The sequence below is a fragment of the Typopeltis vanoorti genome, chromosome 12 (assembly GCF_054136105.1).
Source record: "Typopeltis vanoorti isolate ZY-2024b chromosome 12, IOZ_Tvanoo_1.0, whole genome shotgun sequence".
NCBI lineage: Eukaryota > Metazoa > Arthropoda > Arachnida > Uropygi > Thelyphonidae > Typopeltis > Typopeltis vanoorti.
In genome coordinates this window covers 7,331,017-7,355,563 of record NC_143560.1, presented here as the reverse complement: position 1 = coordinate 7,355,563, position 24,547 = coordinate 7,331,017, and the positions used below count along the sequence as shown (strand labels likewise).

At 36.5% G+C, this 24,547-nt stretch overlaps 1 protein-coding gene across 1 annotated transcript in view; it reads left to right on the top strand.

Moving 5' to 3' along the window:
* The window catches only part of LOC150100563 (cartilage oligomeric matrix protein-like), a 276,264-nt gene that overhangs the window by 226,670 nt on the left and 25,047 nt on the right, over positions 1 to 24,547 (top strand). Inside the window, exon 20 of the mRNA XM_090402123.1 lies at positions 16,660 to 16,708. Coding sequence (XP_090258249.1) covers positions 16,660 to 16,708 — 49 coding nt within the window. The remainder of the gene's footprint in view (positions 1 to 16,659; positions 16,709 to 24,547) is intronic.

The window sequence follows — 24,547 nt, the reverse complement described above, 5'->3', positions numbered from 1 at the left end:
TAAGCAAATGATAGGTCACTAATCCCATCGTCGGATTGCGATAAAATGGAGAGCCGTTTACTAGAGCAAATAAGATAGCTGAGACAATTTTTGTTTATGGTGACAGCGTATCGAACATAGTAGGACTTCACTCGATGATGAGTTTTTCTCCTTTATTCTCTTTTCCTTCATTTGTGTCATGGTAAATGTATATGATTCAAAACTTCTGCTTACAGTTCCTTAATCTCGATCAATGGTAGAATTGCTTATTTGGTGTGTGTGTGTGTGTGTGTGTGTGTGTGTGTGTGTGTGTGTGTGTGTGTGTGTGTGTGTGTGTGTGTGTGTGTGTGTGTGTGTGTGTGTGTGTGTGCTGATTCTGTTTGTGGCTCTATACAGTCTAGCATAGTCTGATGATGTTTGAAAATTGAAACTGCAATTCTGAACATTAGACGAATTTTTTTTGGTTGGACAACATTGGGCTATAATATTTAATGTCGCGCATCTGCACAGTCTTATCATTGAGTTTTGCGTAGAATCTCGAGGACGCTTGAATTGACAGACACGATTGGATTATTTTATTGAAGTGATATACACTTTTGGTCTTTTTCTGGCAAACACATCATATTCAGAGTCGCATCGGACTCTAAAAACCTCGATGACCTTTCCTTTACAACTCAAGACACTCTTTTTTTTTCACCTGTTCAACTACTTCTTTGCCTTAGGACCGTTGGGAAGATATTATTACAAAACATTCCTCATAGAAATACTCTACTCCAGCGTTTCCCAAATGGTGGGTCACGACCCAGCACCGGGTCACGAAAGCTAAATACCGGGGCATCTAAAAAATTTCTCGAAAACCTAGGTGTTTCGTTTTTGGTTGTCTTTTTTTATCACGAAACTCTAAAATGCAAGTAAATAGCGTTTAATCGGGACTAATGAATAAATAATTTAGTTAATAGAGACGAAAAACGCGCTCCGTCTGGGTCGCCATTTTACAGTCGCTTTGTTCCCGGTAAAATAGCTCAACTAATGGCGAGTCTGCGCGGCAGCAATCGCGCCACCAGCCCTCTACGAACATTCAGATCTGTTTTATTTTACCTATTGATCATAAAAATTTTAGTGGGTCACGAAGATGAAGTATTAAAATAACCGGGCCACGGAAAAAAAAGTTTGGGAAACCTTGCTCTAGTCAGTTCTTGATAGATAGAGCTCTAAGTTCTGTAAATGGATCGTCTGTGCACTTTTTTTTTTGTTCGAGTTCTTTCGGGTTTTTTTCCTGTTCTTTTTCCAGCCATCATTTTAGATTTTGCGTAGAGGGATTCAGTAAATTTTTTATGATGATATCTCTTGGATCAACAAAAGAACTGATTCTTTGCCTCACTTCTGCAGTTGCGATGCGATTAATATAGGGTATTTTTAGCAGACATCTATAACATCTCGTTTCAAATGCCAGCAACCACTTTTCATCTTCTTTTATGAAGATCCAATGTTTCACTTCCGCATGACTAGTGTGTCAATACGACGTTATTTATTTGTAATTGTAACTTTGTTATCTGATGATAGTTGTCTATAGTTTCGGCAGAGCTGGAAATTACTAATACTGTCATGATCTTCCGCCTTTTAAAAAAATATTGACGTAGTATTTGTTTAAGTTTATGCTACAGAATTTCCTTCTTGGTCAAAATCACAGAATTTTGTAATACTTTTACAGTTTAGAGAAAATGAAATAACGTTTGATCTGAATTATGAAAAGGCAGATAAGGCTGTGAATGTAACGTATTATGTTTGTTTACCACCCGCTTATTGTAGGCTCGAAGAAGCTTGAAAAAGGTCCATGTTTGACTTTTACATCAGGGTTTCCAGACTATGTAAAAAATAAAAAAAATACAGCAAAGTATTTTTATTAATAAATTAACATTCCCTCTTTGGAGGTATCTGTAGCTAAAACTAAAACACGGAATGAGACCACATTTTATATTGAGACTTTCGAAGGCATGGGGAGATGAATTCCGCGAAAAAAAGATTTAGTACCAAAAGTCGCCGATAGAGGAAATTTTGGCGCTTGCGGAGCCGAAAGCAGTCAGATATTTGCAGTAAACGTAGGTAAAAAAGATTATGCAGATTTTACTGTGCGTACGTGATAGCAGCGCCACAACTTCCACTGAAAAAGGGATTGGGAACGTTCAGGCTGTTATTCGAATGCCTGACGAATTGTGCTCAATATGCGTCCTACCTTGCCTCGGCGTGCTTTACTTGTTAAGTTGTTTTACCTTAAACAGTGCAATGCCGTAGCAGCCCTTCTGGAATTTAGAAGGCTTCATAACTTGCGTACAGGTCCTATGTCAACTGTAGCAGTGAGAGCTATGATTAAGAAGTTTGAAGAAACACAGAGGACGGAAAGCAGTGCAAGAAGAGACGGTAACAGCTATTGCGGTGTTCGACGACACAGAGACCAGTACTGGTCCAAGCGCTCGTGCCATAGCTCGCATTTTATCTCCATTTGATCTGCCCTTGATGTAATTATCAGCTTCTTTTCGGCTCCCCCAGCGCCAAAATTTCCCCTATCGGCGACTTTTGGTTCCGAATCTATTTTTTTTTTTTCACTGAAATCATCTCCCCATGCTTTCAAAAGTCTCAATATAAAGTTTGGTCTCATTCCGTTTATCGGTTTTAGCTACAGATGCCTCCAAAGAGGGAAAGTTATTTTATGGCCACCCTTTATATAAATATAAAATCAATAAAATAGATAAAAAAATCATTAGCCCGCCCACGGTATGAATGTACCATTAGATTTAGTAATAAAGATTTTGTTGGTGGAAGCCACATTAAAAAAAAAAAGAAGAAGAAGAAGAAGACGTATGTTTTCATGTCAGGTGGTCTGTTCTGCGCCAACCTAATTTTTTTCTTTCAGAAAAGTATTTCAAAGGGAAGTTAGCATGAGATCGACATTCCCCTCTTACAAAATGTCCCGTGTTGCAAATAGCTGTCCGCTTTTCGTAACATTTTAAAATAATTTGAGTGAGGGTCTCTTGTAGCCGCGTAATCCTGAACGGAAAATGCGAAAGAGTTGATTTTTAATTAATGACCACATTCTGTGGGCATTCCACTGAAAGAAATGGGGTCGTTATCTAAAGGCCCCCTTGCACTTACTTCAGCTACGTATTGCTGTTAATTATACGCTGAACACGTCGGTATTCACCAGTCCCACGTGTTTCAGTGCAACTTTAATAGTTCATTATTCCCCAACCCATTACGTGCAGTAATAAATACATCGTCGTTTCTGGCAACATTTCTTCCATTAGCGCTTTGAGAAGTTAATCGACCCTAAGATAAAGCTCATATTGTGCTAGAGAGAAAGGAGTCTGAAGAAACAGCGGAGAGAGTTGATGAAATATCTCTGGTCAGCACAAAAAAATCGTTAGGACTGGGGCATCATGACTAGTGGTCAATGCTTCATTTTTATAGCAGTGTATAGTCTTTCTTCATCAGAATGAATTATTCTTTAATCTAAATGCATCATACTTTATCCTTGATTTTTGTTCTGTAATACATCCTTTCATATCTGACTAGGAATGAAGATCATTCCTAGTGAGATATTCATTATGATAATTATGCCAGTAGGAATCATTCAGTAGTTATCGTTTTGAAGCAATTATTGTTTTTCAAGAGGACACGCAATGAAGAGCAACTTACATCTCTAATAGACTTGAACTATGCATCATTTTAAGCTCTTTTTTTTATTTATTTTTTACAAAGCTTATCGTCATTTTCTCCGCTAACTGTGATGATTATCAAATAACCATAATTATTTTGCGGTGTAAAGTATACCCTCTTTCCAAAAAGAAACCGAACTTTTCGAAAATAGAAGAAACTAGTGGAGCCACCTGTTGTATTTTTTTGTTGTCGAAAGCGGCAACCTTCATTAGTGTTGTGTCAACAGTTTATGATATTTGTTTCATTAGAAGCCGAGATATAGTGACAGTATGTTTTGACGAACGGTCGGAAAATGAGTTTCAAACAGAGAGCTGAGATTGACTTTTGTGTTAAACTTGGTAAAAGTTTTACCGAAACGCATCAAATGCTTCAAAAAGCATACGGTGACGAATGCTTATCCTGTACTCAAGTTTACGAGTGGTTTAAGCGATTTCAAAGTGGTTGTGAGACGCATTAGGACAACGAAAAGCCGAACCGTCCAAAAAAGTGGACTGAGCGAAGTTAACATCCAAAAAGTGCGTGATTTCATCAAAAAAAACCCCGAAATCGTCCGTGAGATTGATTGAAGATGAATTGGGGATTCCAAAATCAACTGTGCACAACATTTTGACCGAGAGTTTGGACCTTCGTAAATTGAATTCGCGATTTGTTCCCCACAAGTTGACCGACCACCAAAAAAAGGAACGAATTGAACACTGCAAGAACCTCATTAAAACCGCTATAAGGACGGAAACTTCCTTGAAACGATCGTTACTGGTGACGAAACGGTGAATGGTGAGTTTTATCTCGAAGTTTAGAAGCTATTGATGAGAGAATTCGTCGCGTACGCTTTAATATCGTCGTGACGACCGACCGTTCGTGAAAACACACTGTCACTCTTGGCACTATAATTCGGCTTCATGAAACAAATGTCATAAACAGTTGACACAACACTAACGAAGGTTGTCGCTTTCGACAACGAAAAGATACAACAGGTGGCGCCACTAGTTTCTTCTATTTTCGAAAAGTTCGGTTTCTTTTCGGACAGAGGGTGTATGAATCCTTACTTGCAGTGTAAAATTATGAATCCTTACAGCCTTGCTTCTTCAATTTTATGGAGTTCTGCAGTAGTTCTTCATTCGTGACTTGCACGGAGAATATGCTTGTTAATGAAGAACAAATAATGCTTACTCAGAAAATCACTTCCTTCTTATGTATTACTTCCGTAACTGAAATGTCTCATAAGCTCTTGAAGTCCAAGACAAATGGTTGATGTTAATTGGAAAAGTTTTTTTTTTTCCCAAAATTAATATGCATTTTAATGTAATAACATTTATTAATTCGGTTTCTTACTATCATTTTAAAATGGTGACGAAATCTAATTCCAATTCAAAGTGTTTTTTTGTTTCTTTGACTCCAATGTTTTTATGCTAAGTAATTTAGCTCATTTTGTTTTTCAGGTTAAAAGCAATGTTTTAAATATTACGTAACAATCTTAATCAGAGGTGCCTGAACTGCATAAATTTCAATATGCATTTTTAAATATTTTACGATAAGAAAGCAAATCACTATTCTTAAGTTTTGACTGCTTCTTTCCTATAAACAAAACTTGTAGCTCGCCAAAAAGAATAACATTTCCGCTCCTTGGACACTTTGTTTTTTCTTCTTTTTCGGCTGTCCTTTTGATGACGTGACAGTCGTTTTCTTAATAAGTTGTCGTAGATTCCGTTGTAGCTATATGTACAAATAACTTCTGAAATTCCGCATAAACTTTTGTTTTTAAGACTGTGTTTTTGAGTTTGGATATACCTTCGTAATCGTCACCCAACATTTCAACCCTTGGGATGGGAATTAGTAAACACTTGTCCATAAAACAACCTTTGCAATTCTGCTTGAAAATCGTCTTCTGCATTAACAGAAAGAAATATTGCATACCTATGATAAAAATGTCTCGGTAATCAATTACACAGCAGCTGTTATTTTTCGACACCTTAAAACGAATAGAGAAACATATCTGAGAAATGAATCACATATTTCACTGAGCTGACAGGTTGAGCGTCACCATAGATATTCTCAATGATCTCTACAAGCTCTGGTGATTGCGACATGGGCTGAAAAACCACACATGTTTCATGGACACAAAACTGTCGCACATTTCACGAGTCATGTTATTAATGAATCTCACTCGGATTTCGATTTAAGATGACTTTGTTTACAAATGCTAATTGATTATGTAGGTTGTATACGTTTCACTAAGACACCTACTACAGCAAAAAAGAACATAGAAATTACACTGAAAACATAATTGTGGACATATATTTCTGACCCATACTTGAATTCCTGTGTTCCTCGATCTTGACTGGATCATCTCGCTACTGGTGCATCTTCCATACTTGACTGTTTATTATTTTTGTGATGGCTTCTTCCAGTCAAATAAAAAGCCCTCAAATTATGAGTGACCTGTTTCTGCTTGTTAGCTTCTCAGTTACCTTATCTAAACTTCATAAAGTGTTTATTGGGTGACACAGAATAAGTAGTGATGTATTAACGTATCCCTTGTACTGTCACACAAATAAGGGAAACTTTATTCTTCAGGCTGCCCTTCCTACAAAACTCTTCTGACATCCTACAGTCAATGTCAAAAATATTCTCGATGATTTTAGACATCTGATTGGGATATTCTACCAAAGACAGGTGTTTATGATAAAGTGGTTACTATATCGTACAGGGTGCTTGTTTTCTTCAGTCGATTAAATATTATTCACCGAGATCTTCAAGCCGTTTATCCACCGGGCACTGTAACTGTATCCATAGATTTTTCATGATAATGTCAAATATGGACTGCACGTCATCTGTCTACACACTATATGCAGTAATTCCAAGCTCTACATGAACGCAGTGGGACAATAATTCACTTTTGTATGTCAAAACGTTTTTGGCAAGTATGGGTTTTAGTATAATGGCGAGGCTATTACTGAACAGACTCGTGATGGAGATGGATATTGGAGATTCAATTTCATGTCAGAATCGCGATAATGTTTTGTTTTGTTTGTTGTTGAAGGAATTAAATTAATTTTGAATGCACACGTTGATGAAACTCCTCGCATTGAGATCTAGGAATCGCCGCAAGTCACTAAGCCTTTTTGTGTTGTATATTTTTGTGGAATGTCGATGAAGACACAAGGTGGTACGGGCAATTTTTATTCCCATTGGCTGATTACTGTTGCTACAGAAAATTTCCCGGGCAGTCCCTTTGCAACCACGTTCTTTCTTACTGATCGTTCTTGTGAGTAATGGACCATGCTAGCGCCATCGTCATTTGTGATTCAGGTTGCTCGGTCGCTGTCAAATGTGATAGAAGATGTTTGAAAATAGAGATGAGCGGTTGTATGTCGATATGCAATTGCACATACCCACGAGAAAGCCTGGGTAACATTTTGTATGAAAACTAACGTGGTAGAGAAAAGAAGAAAGGGGGTGAACAGATAAGGAAAAGAGCAGAAAAAGACAACTCAGAAAATCCAGGAATTCACAGAGTTTAATATATAAAAAGCGGAATCTGACGAAAGGACAAATCGACGATTTTTCATAGAAGATATGAAACATGGTAATAGTCGTAAGATTCCTCAATGTAATAAGAAACACCCATTAGCTTGTGTGCGTGCGTGTGTGAGAGAGAGTCAAACAAATAAACTATGATATTTCGGAACTATTACAATCAAATAACTGCAGATAATGAAGTTTTATATACCAAGAAATGAAGTTGAAGCAATCAGTATGTTTGTGCCTGATTGTATTATGATTGGTTCAATGTTCTATTGAAATTATAATTACCGGTTAAACTGTCATTTCTATTTATTTATTTTTTTTTTATCAGTCCCTTTGTATCTACATCTGGAACTCTTTTCATAAAGATATTTATTACAACGTTAAGATAAGGAAATAAAAGATAAATATTGCTAAAAGAAACAAGTATGGAAATTAAAATGGACAATAATAGAGTTGGGCGTTTCCTAAAAGCATTATTACCTAGTGATACGATTCATTATCAAAAGAATTGTATTGTAGACATACTTTTTTGTTGATTATTTTTATTTTTGTTTGCCAATAAAATGGTCCTAATTAAATCAAAATTGGAACGACTCAATAAATTCCATCGCACCAGAGAAAGGATGGCTTTTATGTTTTCTCTTCTGGGTGTAAAAGTTCGAGAATACCATATTTCCTTGACATAATATAATGTTTTGTCGTTGTCATGGTGATCCGTAACCCCAAAACTTATTTTGTAAATCCTGTATAACTGTAAGGTAGTCCTTGCATCTCATCACTTCCATCGCCTTAGGCATATTTTGTTCCCCTTCTTAATGCTTATGAAGAACTCGTGTCATGTCAGATTATACAATTTGGATAAAAAATCAATTTCTTGTTTCATTTTTCAATATAAAAACGAGATGCATTAGTTAAGCAAACATCAATCTCTTGCATGATCTTTTGGATGTTCGCTCTAAATCATTGATATAGACAAATTAGCTTCTGTGCTTCAGTAAGAAGGAACTAGCTTTTTAATCTTGTTCTCCTAATTCACATCCAAAGTAATGAAAGTATAAGTCTTACAGAGCAACTGATGTTAGGTCGCCTTTCTTGACACGTGTACATTAAATGCATAGATAACAAAAGAAGACCGCGCTCGTTGTGCACCCTCCAATATTTAGAGACCGTCTGATGTCTGAGTGCAAAGTACCTTACAGAAGAAGTTTCCGTTACGGTATTCTTTGATGTAAGACGGTTTAAGACGTATTGCATTCTGACATGTTCAAACGATCTCTTTTTTCATTTATAAGCTACTAATATATGCCATTAGAGTCACGACGACTCCAGAAAGCCAATTAGACAAAACTAATATAAATATTTACTATTACTACTGACTAATTCAGGATAAAATATCTCAGAAACCTATATCACAAAGTACTTCCATTAAATTCACTTACAATACAGCAAAAACAATCGTATGTTGATTAATGTGCATATATTAGTATGCACAATAGTAACGTGCATACATAAATATGTGCATACCAAACGGTTCGAAATTATCACGTTTCAATTTTTGATTAACAACATTACCGTTGTTTTAAAATGTATCGAAATAGCTATACTGCTTGGAAAGATGTCAACGGACACCATAGTGTGAGGAACAAACAGCCATAGGCCCACCTTAATAAGATGTAGGAACTCCTTTTGCTGCTATAACTGCAGCAATCTTACGGGACGTACTTTCTACAAGCGCACGATAGCAATCAATGGGAATTTTGGACCATTGTTCCTGTAGGCATGTAATGAGGTCCTAGATTGTTGTCCAGAACCTCATTACGTCCCTTGACCTCACCTGACGCTCAAGTTCATAGCACAGATATTCGATAGAGTTGAACATCTGCGATAGTTATGTTATGATAGGGTTGGGATCAAGGCTCTATGTAGACCAGTCAAGTATGGTGACATTTATGTCCACAAACCACGCAGTTACAGCAGCTGCCTTCTGACACGGTGAAACAAAAAGAGAAAGAAATGTTTAGATACCTCTCGGAGTTCAATGTTCGTGGCATCACAAACAGAGGCCCAATACCAAACCAAGAAAAAAACAGTACCATACCATACCACCCCCTCCGAATTCCATGTTGGGGTTACGCACTCTGGTAAGAGACGTTCACCGAACATATGCCACACCCTTCCGTCTGATAAGTAGGGTATAGCGTAATTCGCCGCTCCATAACACAATTTCCAAGCTTCCACATCCAGTGAAAGCTTGATGTACACGCTTTCCACATCCCGATGCACCACAGAATACGTCGCTGCATATTGGACTGGATAATGTGGAGCTTGCATATTGCTGTCCTACCATGGAAACCCATGTTGAGAGCCTCAGTTCTGAGCGTTTTCGTGAAGATTCCATTCGTTGTGCGGAATATGTTTTTACATATTATCCTTCGTAGCACCATACATTCAGTTTATGGTGACTGTAGGGTGTCATTGAGATGGTCCAATTGATCAACAATTTGCTGAACAAATAGGCCTGCAATGGTATCCTCTCACAACCATTTAACTCGGATACAGTTGCACTGACTTGAGAGCATCATATTCCTCCAATTTATACGGGCTACAAACACTTGCCTCGTTACATAACACTAGGGGTCTTTACGATGGGGCTGTCTGTTGACTTCTTTCCATGCAGCGTAGAAACAAACCAAGAAACCAATAACGGTTTGATGAACAAGACTTACCGAAACTTAGGCTACGTTGATGACGCAGAATCGACATTATATTGAAAGCCGATAAATGTAGTGTGATAGGCAGTACATTTGCAATGACCCTGATTTATTATTCATTACGAGAGGATGCTAAACTTGTGTTTATTTGGCCATACAAATAAAGTGTAAATACAATGGTTTTAGTGTTTTCAACTTGACTTAAGTATTCACTACTGGTTATTAACAGAGACTCTTTATTTATTCTCTTTTTATAATTTGTATTTGCAACACAATTTAGTATTATTAATAATCCCTTTTTGTTTTGATGGTATTTCGTGCAATTTGGTATTTAGAGTTAATATTAAAAGTTTTGTCTCTTAATGGTTGGCTATAGTCATGTGACTACTTGTTAACTTATTTATTATAGCCTACTTTTGTTTTATCACAACAAATAGACCAGTTAATGCAAACTGGATCATTTTGCTAAAGTTTTTCAATGAAAATGCAGCCTAATGAAATCAAAATTACATCAAAGACTTTGTGTAGCTCTTTTAAATCCTTAAAAATCTTTTAAATCAAATTGTTCCATTCAAATAAAAATTGGAACAGCTAGACACATTTTTGTATTAATCTAATGAATCTAACAATCATTGTATGGATGACAAGTGCATGGACAAAATGAATCTAATTAGGAACTGCTTATTTTTTTTTCATTTTTTTTTTTTTTCAAAAAGAAATTTTCTTTAGCTAATCTGATTCAACCGTTTCCTCAAATGTCTACTGAGCCACATTGTCACAAGGCTTATTTTCTTTCGAAACACCAGTTCATTACTGGGACTAATGACTCATTACGGCCAAGTGAGTTTGGCTTCTTATAAGTTTAATTCCGGTCATGAAAGAGCTCCATGCAATGCGATTTCATAACTCTTAGTAAGCTCTGTTTGTCGAGAAATTTGTGTGTGTGTGTGTGCGTGTGTGTGTGTGTGTGTGTGTGTGTGTGTGTGTGTGTGTGTGTGTGTGTGTGTGTGTGTGTGTGTGTGTGTGTGTGTGTGTGCGTGCGTGCGTGCGTGCGTGCGTGCGTGCGTGCTTTGGCTGGTTTATTCACAAAACGCATGCTGCTTCCATATAAGACTGTTTAATTCACTTTCAGTTGAAAAGCTTATAGAAATATTGCTTGCTCCAGATGGAATTCGAAGCTCATTAAATAAAGAGTCATCGTACCAAAATTACTCAGAACATGCATCCGCCCTATTCTTAAACAAGCTGCTTAGTAAAACTTTATCTGCTCTCCTTATTGATATGATTCTAAAAAGCATAGTTTTCTCCTGTGCTTTGGAAATCAGTAATTATAAAAAGCTACTAAAAGCCAAATTTCAGAGTGTACATCAATATTAATTAACGTTATTAAATTAATAATTAATTATTCGATATTTTTTTGAGCTTCTCAAATATAATTGACGAAGATAATACAGAGAGTGTTTCTGCGGAAGGAAAATACGAGGGTGGTCTGAAAAGTTCTTGGCCTAACAATGAAAAAACGAATTTATAATTTCAAAACTATTTTTATTTTTCAACATAATCGCCCTTAAGACTAATACATTTATTCCAGATGCTCCATCGCCATTATCCCGTCCCTGTAGTGGTTCTCGGTAAGATCTGCAAAATACCCCTCTACAGCTGCAATCACCTCTTGATTCGAAGAAAAACGCTGACCAGCGAGGAAGAGTTTTAGTTTTGGGAAGAGATAGAAGTCAGAGGGAGCCAAATCTGGGTAATAGGGTGGGTGTTACAACAATTTATAGTGCAGATCCCTTAATTTTTCCATTGCCAAAACACCTTTGTGGGTGCATTGTCCTGATGAAAGATGATTTTTTCTTCTGCAAACCGTGTATTTTTTCACATCTAGTCTGGTTAGAAGATCGGAATAATATTACCCCGGTTATTGTTTTACCCTTTTCAAGATAATTAATAAACAAAACGGCTTTAGCATCCCAAAACACCGATGCCATGACCTTTCCTGCTGATGGAACCGACTTAGTCTTCCTTGGCGCTGAACAACCGGCTTCTGTCCACTGTTTTGACTGCTGTTTGGATTCTGGTGTTTAATGGTGAATCCAAGTCTCATCCATAGTAATAAATCGCGCACAAAATCAGTTTTATTCTTGTTAAAACGCTCCAAGCACTGTTCAGAGATTTTCATGCGAGTGCATTTTTGGTCTGCTGTGAGCCAGAGCAGCACCCATCTTGCACAAATCTTTTTCATTTGCAATTCTTCATGCGAAATATATCCTACACGTTCTTTTGAGATGCCGATAGTCTCAGCAATTTCACGCACTTTGACTGGCCGGTTATCCAATACCATATTGTGCACTTGATCAATGATTTCTGGTGTTGTTACACTTTTTGGACGTCCTTCACGTGGACCATCTTCAAGGCTGTTACGGCCACGTTCAAACTTGGCAGCCTATTTTGTCGAAAACGAAGGAGAAGAGTGCCTATAAACTTTTATGAACTTCAAATGAATTTCTTTTGGCGTTAAATATTCTTTTACAAAGAATTTTATAACCGCACGATAGTCATTTTTATCCATTTCAAGGGATGCAGACAACACTTTTGCTTCAGACAGCTGTATAAAACAAACTACTTGATAGAATGACTTGCAATTTCACATGGATGCTTATGACAGATGTACCAACTTAGAAAAAAATCTTGCCGATAGTGTTGCCATCTATGGTCGAGGCCGAGAACCTTTCAGACCACCCTCGTATATATCAAATTATTACTTACATGTCTTAAAATGAATTAAAATCTCACAGGGTTTTCGAATAATAGCGATAAAAAAAGAAATAGTTCGCATATGAATTGAACTCCGAATGATACGAATTCAGAGCTTGTTTTTTTCTTTTTCAACTTTCCTGTTTATATGAATGTTTCGATAATTTGTAGTTATTTATATGCTAAAAATAATTCATTTATAAAGAAGTGAGCAGAATTCATTTATAAGGCAAAAAGTTGTTAGGAATCATGTTTTAGTGATATTATATCGTGGCCTTGAACGATTTTGAGGGGAGTTTACATTCTTAATTAAAACAACAATGTCAGCCAAATAGCCGCTTCTTAATTACGGTCGACATTCTGCCTTTTCTTTACAATTCTTGGCTGTGTTTTGACATTTTTTATGAGATATCAATTTTTTAATGATGGAATAGTGAAATATTCTAGGAATAAGTGGTCAAAAATAGTTTTCCATGAAGATAATACAGAACAGGCTAATTCTCAAACAGACTAAATCTCAAAACAGGCTAATTAGCCTGTTTTGAGAATAAATTATTTTCATTGGATTTGAATGCTGTTACATGCGAAAATGTTATGTTTGGCAAGCTATCTTTTTGAATGCTTTACCTGATAATCATAATAATAATAAACTGATGAAAGTGGTTGACCGATAATATTAATGTTCAAACCGGAGTCAAACTCTGATCGTACTGATTCTTGTAAGAGCAGTGGTCAGCGACTCGCTACATGACTGCTGCTACTGCTGCTAACATAAAGAACTTTATGTCCTGATTAGCCACTAGGATAACCGCGCGGACCTATGACCATCATTCAGTTAAATCTTCCTATTTTAGACGAGTAATGGTCAGTCTCTTTCAAGAACTTTCATCACTGTGATAACGGAAGTTTCCGAACCAATCATAGGCACATCCAAGCGTATTAATCACAATACGTGTATTCATCATTTGCATCAACTATGGGAGAAATATTTCTATAAATAATGGAAAATGTCTATTTTTTATATTTCGTAAGAAAGCTAATGTCACACCAAATACAAACAGAACAAAAAAAAGATGCCTCGTAAACTAAGCGAGAAATAATTCAGGGAAAAAAATAATGGATGGAGAGAGAGAGAGAGAGAGAGAGAGAGAGAGAGAGAGAGAGAGAGAGAGAGAGAGAGAGAGAGAGAGAGAGAGAGAGAGACGATCCAAGTGAAATAAACTCGATTGATAACACTCGAGAGGTAGAGTCAAAAGAGAAAAGAGCTTCATCCCTGGAGGGCTTTGAGAGATCTTTTCGAGAAAAAAATCCTCCCACCTATGTGTATAGTGGAGTTTATATTCCTGGTGCATAGCCACTGTACTGTCTTTACTCATTGCGCCCTCTCGTCTTTGCGTCTATAAGAAAATCCATCAAACTGCTCACCGTCGTATTTTTCGTCATCCTTGACTTCGCAGCAAAAGCAAATCCCCCAGGTGGTTTCTGACAAACATTCGCCTGAACATTAGACGAAAGTTTGGAGGATATAAAATTTATAAGACACTGACAAATTGGAATGACTCCTAGCACTCCTTAACGTTCTCCAAACACACAGGTTTTTACGTCTCCTCGCCTTTATCGGGTGTATAAGATGTTGATCGTTACGTTGGTTTTCTGTTTCCTTGTGCGATTTAACGGCATGCACACTGACTACCAATATGATCGTTCCATGGCAACAGCTGCTACGGATATTTACCGCCTTGGCCTGCAATTACAACCTACACGGCTCATGTTGTCTTTTGTTCTTTATCATTTTCTTTTTCTTGGTTCGTTCTTTCGATTTTTTTAACCATAGTTTTAACTGTGGAAATGTACCCACTGAAGAAAATGTTATTCAGCACGGAGATACGTTATGGGCTTCCATAATAGAAAACTACGTTCGCTATTTTCTAAAGTAGCTTACCAAGCAGAATCGGCAAAACGGATACCACACACGCTTTCACTTACTGAGCCCATCTTCGTTACAGTGGTACGTATCGGTGCTTTAAGTATTTAATTAGCAGGTTATAGGCAATTATAATGCTTCATGAATTCCAGTGATTTGGAATTTCTTCTTTCTCTTTGCAATAACCACGTCCAACTAATGAGGAACAAGACATGTTAGACATTCGAAGAGAACCATGTGCTTACAACGCGCATTTTGTCTGGAGGAATACTCAAGATAAGTCATAATTGAAGAACTTTTGAATTACAGGTAACCCTGGTATAACGCAGTAATTATACAACGCGGTTTCGATATAACGCGGTACTTATACAACGCGGTTTCGATACAACGCGGTACTTATACAACGCGGTACTTATACAACGCGGTTTCGATATAAGACGGTCTACAAATTGTAGTAACCCTTTATCTTTTCATATATTTTTCAACGCGCGACTTAAAAATCAAATTTTATCTTAGTTAAATTTGTGTCTGCCTATCCGACATGTAGTCCGATAGGTAGACGATATAATTAGCGAATTTATATTATAGGGAAATAGCCTTTAGCACGCATGTACGTCAATTGTTTGCCTTACAAAGTTTATTGTTGAAAATTGTCTTCGTTTTTTGCCAGGAAAACGCATTAAAAATCATAAGTGTGTTAATCTCAAGCTGAGCATTTCATTTTTTGGTGAGTTACATACAATATGTAAGGCTTTTTTTTATGTAAAAAAAATATTTTTATAGAATGGCCACTTTTGCGATATGGTTGAAAACGAAATTATCGAATTAATTGATGGAGAAATAGATTTAAATGAGGAGGAACTGGTACAATTAATAGATGACGTCGAACCAAATGGCGGGGAAAGCTCTGCCAAATATTCTGATTGCGATGAATCCGTTAAAGAATTCAGTTTAAAGAAATTAGCAGTAGGATTGGACTTGGCAAGAAAGTTATTTTATGGATAATAATCTCTTAATGGAGTGCTCCAGAAAATTCACGAGACAATTGGATATTTGTTTAGCTCCGTTATGAACTTAATAAAAAATTGCAGCATAGTGGTAAGCAAGGTCTTATTACTGACGTCTTGATAACTAAACCAGCCGAAGTATGCAATGAGAATTATACAAATGATGTCCAAGAGATATCAAGTGATGACGACGTCCGGCCACTTGTAAATAAAGATCATCTACGAAATATTAGTTTTGAAGAGAGTGACGACGATTGAAATATACGCTTTATTTTATTTTGCCTAAAACATTTATATATATATATATATATATATTATTAAATCTTGAAACATAAACATTAACCGTCGCTAAGAGAACTAGTCTACAGTTTACTAGTACTACATCGTTAAGAGAACTAGTTAAAGTTTACAGGAACTTCGATTCCTTATATGATGATCATGAAGAATAGCGAAGAATTGCATCACATTCTAAATTATGCCACTCACCAAGTTGATGTGTGGTCTTCAATAAACTTAGAAGCAGTCATAATTGCGACTGTAGAAAGTCATTTGTCTTCAAGACATTAAAATTCAAATTTTGAAAATTAATATTCAAATTTAAAACTTGGTTATTAAATTTTCTTTCCGTAAAATTCAAATAATTTTGAATTACAATATGTAATTTAAAGACAAAATTTGGTTAAGCTCATTTATATTTTGTAAGAAAAAATATTTACAGCATATATAAGTTAAGATTTTTATCACTACTTGTCGAAAATTCTAAAACAGCACTTGACGTATTTTTAAAATTTATCCAAAATACGTTAATTAATAAAAATTATGTTTTCATAATAAAATGAATAATTAAGATAAAGATGACATTAATTATTTTAGTACGTTTACAACACTTTAAATTCAAGTTACTACACGATAATTCGTTTTTTTTTTCAGTGTAAAATATTCATATTTTTGTTTATTTTCTACATCCTATGAATTTGTTCTGTACAGTTTTAATGTCTCATTTATATACCGGTATCATAATTGAATACTTTTATTCCAGGGAGCTGAAATTGTGCAGACTATGAACAGTGATCCCGGACTTGCAGTAGGTAAGGCATATTTTCATTTAACAAACATGCAGTACCAAAGGATATTCTAAATTCTGAAGTTCAATTTTCCAAAAGAGTGATTTCTATAAACGCACAGTTTTCTTTACAATTTCCTACTTCGTGTTTGAAGCGAATAAAAAACTTAACTGTTAATATTCTCTTAAAAAAGAAAAAGAAATAGCCACGTTTTAGCCTTATAGACTAAAAATATTGTGTAATCCACCATGCACACATACATACTGCATGTATGTGTGCATGGTGGGTGTGTAAACAACTGTCAAAGTTTATTAAAGGGGCTCACTATCGAGTCTAGTCGTGCATAATCTTAAAAGTAATCAAAGCTGAGAAAAATATGTAATTTCAACTCTTTTTTTTTCAAAATGTTATTTATGGAAATTACCAGAACTATCAAAACTTTAGTTCTTCATTTCATAAAAAAAGCGAAGGAAAATCCAATATTCAACCAAAAAGTGTTTACTCGGAACCCACTATGAAATACCATGGATTTAAGTGCACTTTGTAGTTCTATTGCAAGTATTACTCGAAATTTTCCTACTGTTATACTGTCCGTTGAGATACCTGAACATAATTTGGCACGTACGTTCCTGCTTGGTTGTTGTTGTTGTGCTGCACTCATATAACAATTGCAGACGATGCTTTATGAGTATTCTACACTCTCTGTCCAAAAAGAAGCCGAACTTTTCAAAAATAGAAGAAACTAGTGGCACCACCTGTTTTATCTTTTTGTTCTCGAAAGCGGCAACCTTCATAAGTGTCATGTCAACTGTTTATAACATTTGTTTCATTAGAAGCCCAGTTGTAGTGCCAAGAGTGACAGTGTGTTTTGACGAACGGTCGGAAAATGAGTTGTAAACAGAGAGCTGCGATTGACTTTTGTGTTAAACTTGGTAAACGTTTTACCGAAACGCATCAAATGCTTCAAAAAGCATACGGTGATGAATGCGTATCCTGTACTCAAGTTTACGAGTGGTTTATGCGATTTCAAAGTGGTCGTGAGACGCTTGAGGACGACAAAAAGCCGGACCGTTCAAAAAGTGGACTGGGCGAAGTTAACATCCAAAAAGTGCATGATTTCAACAAAGAAAACCCGAAATCGTCCGTGAGATTGATTGAAGATGAATTGCGGATTTCAAAATCAACTGTGCACAACATTTTGACCGAGAGTTTGGGCCTTCGTAAATTGAATTCGAGATTTGTTCCCCACAAGTTGACCGACGACCAAAAAATGTATCGAATTGAACACTGCAAGAACTTCATTAAAACCGCTCATAAGGACTCAAACGTCCTTGAAGCGACCGTTACTGGTGATGAAACGTGGTGTTTTGATTATGAATCCTAAACAAAGCGCAAGAGTGCTGAGTGGAGACCACTAGAAGAGGGGCATCCGAAAAAAAGTCGCTTGGAGAAGTCAAAAGACAAGACAATGCTGATTTGTTTATACGATTCCAAGGGCATTATCCACAAAGAATTCGTTCCGCCTGGCGAAATGGTCAATGGTGAGTTTTATCTCTAAGTTTTGAAGCGATTGATAACGAGAATTCGTCCACGGTATGAATATCGTGATGACTGACCGTTCGTGAAAACACACTGTCACTCTTGGCACTACAACTCGGCTTCTAATGAAACAAATGTCATAAACGGTTGATACAACAGTAATGAAGGTTGCTGCTTTTGACAACAAAAAGATACAACAGGTGGCGCCACTAGTTTCTTTTATTTTTGTAAAGTTCGGTTTCTTTTTGGACAGAGGGTGTAATAAAGCGTTTTTTAAATTTCATTTTGTTATTTTGCGATTTTTATTTTAGAATAATCTAAATGCGCAATTTAAATGACATCAAATCGTGTGTGTGTGTGTGTGTGTGTGTGGATATAGCAGACCATCCTCAATGAAGTATTCATAAGCTGTCTCAAATGTAAACGTAACTCTCTCTCTCTCTCTCTCTCTCTCTCACTTACAAGCTAGTCAGCAGTTTCGGTGTTCTGCTCAGCTAAGCGTGTTTTGAAATATTTCACCATTTCTTCAAGATTCTTTGAACGCTCGTCTTGAACTGGATCGTGATGTTATAAATGAAGACCAGTTTAATTAAAAGCTTCTTAGAGAAATTTTTTTAAAAGCTCTGCATTTTACAATCAATATTTAATAAGAAGTTATCTACAAATGACTAGATGAAAAAATAGAACTCGATTTTCTGTTGAGTTTTAAAAGTCGCAACAAAATATTACTAATTTGTAAATATCTATTCTTTAATTTGGAATGTCGCAATGATCATTAATAACCAATACGAAACTGCCAAACGACTTTTTTTTTTGAACCAACTTCTGTGGAATTGTAGTATTAATGGCTGACTGTTGTCATTTTTTCCTATTAATGCGATAAGTACATTTAGCGAGCGAGTAAAACTCTTTGTAGAATGGTCTCATAAGTTTCAATTTGGTCGAGCAATTCCAAATTTTGTGCAGTATCCAGCCAATTACTGGAAATTGAAACAAAAATACCGAATGTGACATATTTTATTATTATTATTTTTTTTTTCGGTATGCGTCTGATGAAGGTAAGTTTGTGCTTTTAAAGTAAAAGTGATCTTATGCAGCAGTACTTCCTCTTTGCACATCATATTTCATTGGATGGTTATTAAGTCAGTGAAGAAACGTTGACAATTCACACGCGTTTTCCCGCTAATTATCTTATTCTTACTCCCTATTGACTGTTAAATACCAATGGTTTTATTAATGCAATTTGAATGTTGTATCGGTTAAGAAAGTAATGTTAATGAACACAAGAAGATGGCAGTAGATCTCTTATGTGAGTGAACACACAATTGAGATATCGAGTCCTTCCAGAATATATAGCAATTACATTGCTATATATCCTGAAGTTGAAATTTCCGATTCTCTCACTCGATTTCTTGGCAAGCTGAATAAATTTCGAGAAGACATAAGTTCAAGTCCTTCAAAAAGCGAAATATTTAGAGGTCTTTTTTTCTGCCCACACACACTGAAAGAGGTGTTGCATATTTTGCAACAACCTCTCGTATATCTTAGGTAAATTGCCAGCCTGGTTGGCTGAGTGGTAAGCGTATCCGCTCTCCACCCAAAAGGCTGCTGGTTCTAATCCCGCCATGGGCATGGATGTTTGTGATTGTCTGTAAAAATACTAGTGGTGGCGATGGGCGGTAGATGGCGTTGGTTTAGATGATGATGGAAGTTGCGATTCGTAGTAGTTGGTGGATTGAGTGGTGGAGACAGAGAGCTGTGGAGTAGGTGGCCTTCCTCGATGTCTTTGGACTCCCTGGAGGTGTCATGTAATACTACTACTAATGATAACAATAAATAGGTATAAAATATTTAGTATAGATATGCATAGATATTAAAGTTCAGTTAATTGTTATTATGATTGTAATGTTATACTTGCGACCATCTTGACTAGAGTGAAGATGGTCGCTCAAAAACCGACATTAAATACCGAATTGCTAAGGCAACCGTGGTCCTACAGAAGTTAAAACCATTGTGGGGAGATAACAGAATAGCAATCACAACCAGACTAAGACTGATTGACACCTTGATGAATTCTATCCTCTTGTATGGTTGTGAGGCCTGAACTTTATTGAGGGAAGATGAGAGGAGACTCCTGTCTTTCGAAATGAAAACTTACAGAAGACTTTTGAGAATTCCCTATACGGCTCACGAAACCAATGAAAATGTCCGAAAACCGATTGATTCAATAGACGGGAGAAAAAGGGAAAATATTCTGACGGTCTTCAGAAGAAGACAGATGAAATGGTACGGACATGTGGAGAGGGCTAACGACATTCCAAAGCAAGCACCAGGAGGAATCGTTCCGGGACCAAGGGTTAGGGGCCGACCTCGATTAAAATGGACAAATTCCTCCTTTTCTCAACTGACATCACGAACAAGAGACCGAGACGACTGGAGGAGGCTAGCAGAGAGTATCACCTACCAGTCATGAATGACCCAACGGTCTATTTAGGGCTACGGGAGAGAACGAAAGAAGTGTTATACTTATTATATGCACTTGTTTATTTGTGAATGGAAAGGGTACCATGCCACTAGGAGAAAATCTGGTAGAAACGTACGGATGAAACTTATGAAATATTGATCATACTTACCTGAAAAAATATACTGCTAATAAAATAAGAATAAATAAAAAATTGAAAGCAATGTATCATAAACAGTGAAGAAAAGCATGACATGTTCAGAGATTGGTTTTGCGTAAAATCAAGTAGCCGGTATGAGAGTTTGAATGCTGGACCCTTCTGTAACATATTTGATCACTTACGACCGACAATTTGTCGCAAATGCTTCGGGCTACTGCATGAAGATGCTATCGCGATGAACAATAACGCCGGAACAATACCAGCCACACACGAGAGTGATTACGGAGTGACAGCTGAGAGGTTCTGAACTATCCCCTTCACAATCCTGATACTGCACCCAGTGACTGCCGTTCGTGCGACCAATAAGGGAGTGCCTTGGATGATAAGTGATTTGCAACCAATGGCAACGTACAGTATGTGGTCATTCCTGGATAAACATACGATAATAGTTTCTTCTATGATGTAGATGCTTTATTCATGGGGGAACAAATGCATGAACGTCTTTGATCACTACGTGGAATTGCGATATGTACCAAAGTCAACTAATATTTGCTGTCCATCATCTATGTCAAAAGAAAGTACTTCATATAAGAAGTGATTGTTATGGTTTGAAGGATCTTCATATAACAGTGCAGGAGAAAGAGGAAAAACTGAAGTGGAGAAATTTAGTTTTTCCACTTTAGTTTATCATAATTAAAATTAGTTTATCAATGTGAGTTTGTATACTGTTATCCTTAAGATAAGCGAATGATGCGCAGAACATCCGTCAAGAAGTCTAAAAAAGCCAACAACAATAATAATTTTTTAAAAAAGCTTTTCATGAGAAAGAAGGTCCTTCGCTAAAAATGCTTGGATCCAGTTCTCATCAAGTAAGGACTCATGGAACTTCTAAGACCATTCTTGACATAAGATAGGTGTGTGTGAATGTCAAATGGATGCGTTTTATTTCCAACAAACAGACAAATTAATAACACACTCAAGGAACTCGTATGCTTTATTTCGAATTTTAAAACTCGCAAAAGCACACGCACCGCAGGAAATAGACAACACACATCATGGAGTTAGTTACTTCAAATCCCATCTAAGTATCGAAAACCGTGAAAGTTAATGAGTGAAAAATTGATGTGTGGTAAATGGAGTGATAATTTCCGCTTTGAGCCACATCAGAATTAAATCCAGAATATGACTAGCAAATGGCTCAACTTTACAAGTATGGCCACGCAGTTATTTTTCGTTAAAAATCTTTATTGCGGATCATTACTAGCACCTTTTAACTGACATTCAATAGCAGGTTTGCTTTACTAATTGTGCCATCGTCAATTTAATTATCATCCAATGGTTCACTCCGACAGTTTCATTTGTTAGCGATTAAGAACTGCAAAATGGCTACTTCACACTCTGTGCCAAAGCCTTGATTACAGCTTTACAAGACATATAACGGAACTACTGCAGCAATACACGCGTTAGATAAAAACCTAGTAATGTGCTCGAGAGATGCGCACACACACACACGCACACACACATACTATACAGGATGCTGGATGATCGATAACTTTGCAGCAATCAATACGTTGCTAGGCCTCGAAATTCAGTTTTTCCCTGAATGCAAAGAAAAAATTAAATGGGCTTTGTTACGTTAAAAGTTTTTTTTTTTTTTAAAGCACAATAGCAGTAAGAAATGTACCGTATCTCTCAGTCGATACAATGTTCCTTTAAACTTCTTCGTCCGTGCAGCAGAAAATATGAAAGCAAAACCAATGAAATTGTTAGTAATGACACTTCATTAAGTCATTATGTTTCAGTTACATTTCTAGTAACAGTTGATGGGTGCCAGATATCTTTCTTTCTTGTATGAAGTGAAATAATGTTTATTATTGATTTGTCATTCGAAATATGTGTGTAGGTTTGCGCAGCAATTGTAGGAAAACGCTAATCAAAGCTTTATTGTTGGAACTGAACAGTGAACTGGTTGTTTTATACGGGAGATGGACGATGAAGAGAAAAAAGGAAAATAATTTCTATGATTTTCTGCAAATAAATGAGTGAGAAATTACAGAAACTCCTTTCTGCATTTCTGTTGTTCTTTATATTTAAAAAAATAACATTAAATTTAAAATCTTAAAAAAAAGTAGAGCTATTTACACATCGATTGTCGAACATCAGAATGCTATATATAAGCATTTGTTATTATCAGGTTCCTACTAACATTATATTATCAACAGGAATTATTCATCAACAATTAGTTTTGATAACTGAAGCTCGTGGAGCATGTGAATAACAATGTTTACTCTTGACATTATTACTTACAGTAGGATTTAAATTTTTGCCTACGAATTAATGTCATAAATGTGGAGTTATGAGCAGGTGCATATTAGTCTGTTTTATATACATATACCTAATTTATATACATATGCATGGAATTCAAGAATAACAGACTGGTATCCCAGACACATTAAAAAGAAAGCATGGTAGACCACCATGATAGACCGAAGGATCTCCTATATTAAACTCAGTACGACGGAAATAGAGGGGATTGGTGAAGGATAAAGTTGGCATCTTGTGACCTGCAGTCATGGAGAAACCATGACCGAAAAAACGGGTCCATCATGAACATCATGGAAAATTACACATACATATAAGAATTTACTGGATATTTCATATAAAATACTCTTCCTCTTATGTACACCGTCTGTCCAAAAAGAAACCGAACTTTTCGAAAATATAAGAAAATAGTGGCGCCACCTGTTTTATCTTTTTGTTGTCGAAAGCGACAACATTCATTAGTGTTGTGTCAACTGTTTATGACATTTGTCTCATTAGAAACCGAGTTATAGTGCCAATTGTGACAGCGTGTTGTGACGAACGGTCGGTCGTCACGATATTCATGCCGTACGCGACGAATTCTCGCTATCCATCGCTTCAAAACTTCGAGATAAAACTCACCATTGACCGTTTGGACAGGCGGAACGAATTCATTGTGGATAATGCCCTTCGAATCGTAGAAACAAATCAGCATTGTCTTCACTTTTTACTTCTCCAAGCGACTTTTTTTCGGATGCCCCTCTTCTGGTGGTCTCCACTCAGCACTCTGAAGCTTTATTTCGAGGTCGTACTCAAAATACCACGTTTTGTCACCAATATCGATCGTTTCAAGGATGTTTGAGTCCTTACAAGCGGTTTTAATAAAGTCCTTCCAGTGTTCAATTCGATACATTTTTTTGTCGTCGGTCAACTTGTGGGGAACAAATCGCGAATTCAATTTACGAAGGTCCAAACTCTCGGTCAAAATGTTGTGCTCAGTTCATTTTGGAATGTCCAGTTCATCTTCAATCGATCTCAAGGACGTTTTCGGATTTTATTTGATGAAATCACGCACTTTTTGGATGTTAACTTCGCTCAGTCCAGTTTTTGGACGACCTGGCATTTCGTCGTCCTCAAGTGTCTCACGACCACTTTGAAATCGCTTAAGCCACTTGTAAGCTTGAGTACAGGATAAGTATTCATCACCGTATGCTTTTTGATGCATTTGATGCGTTTCGGTAAAACGTTTATCAAGTTTAACACAAAAGTCAATCGCAGCTCTCAGTTTGAAACTCATTTTCCGACCGTTCATCAAAACCCACTGTCACTATTGGCACTATAACTCGGCTTCTAATGAAACAAATGTCATAAACAGTTGATACAACACTAATGACGGTTGTCG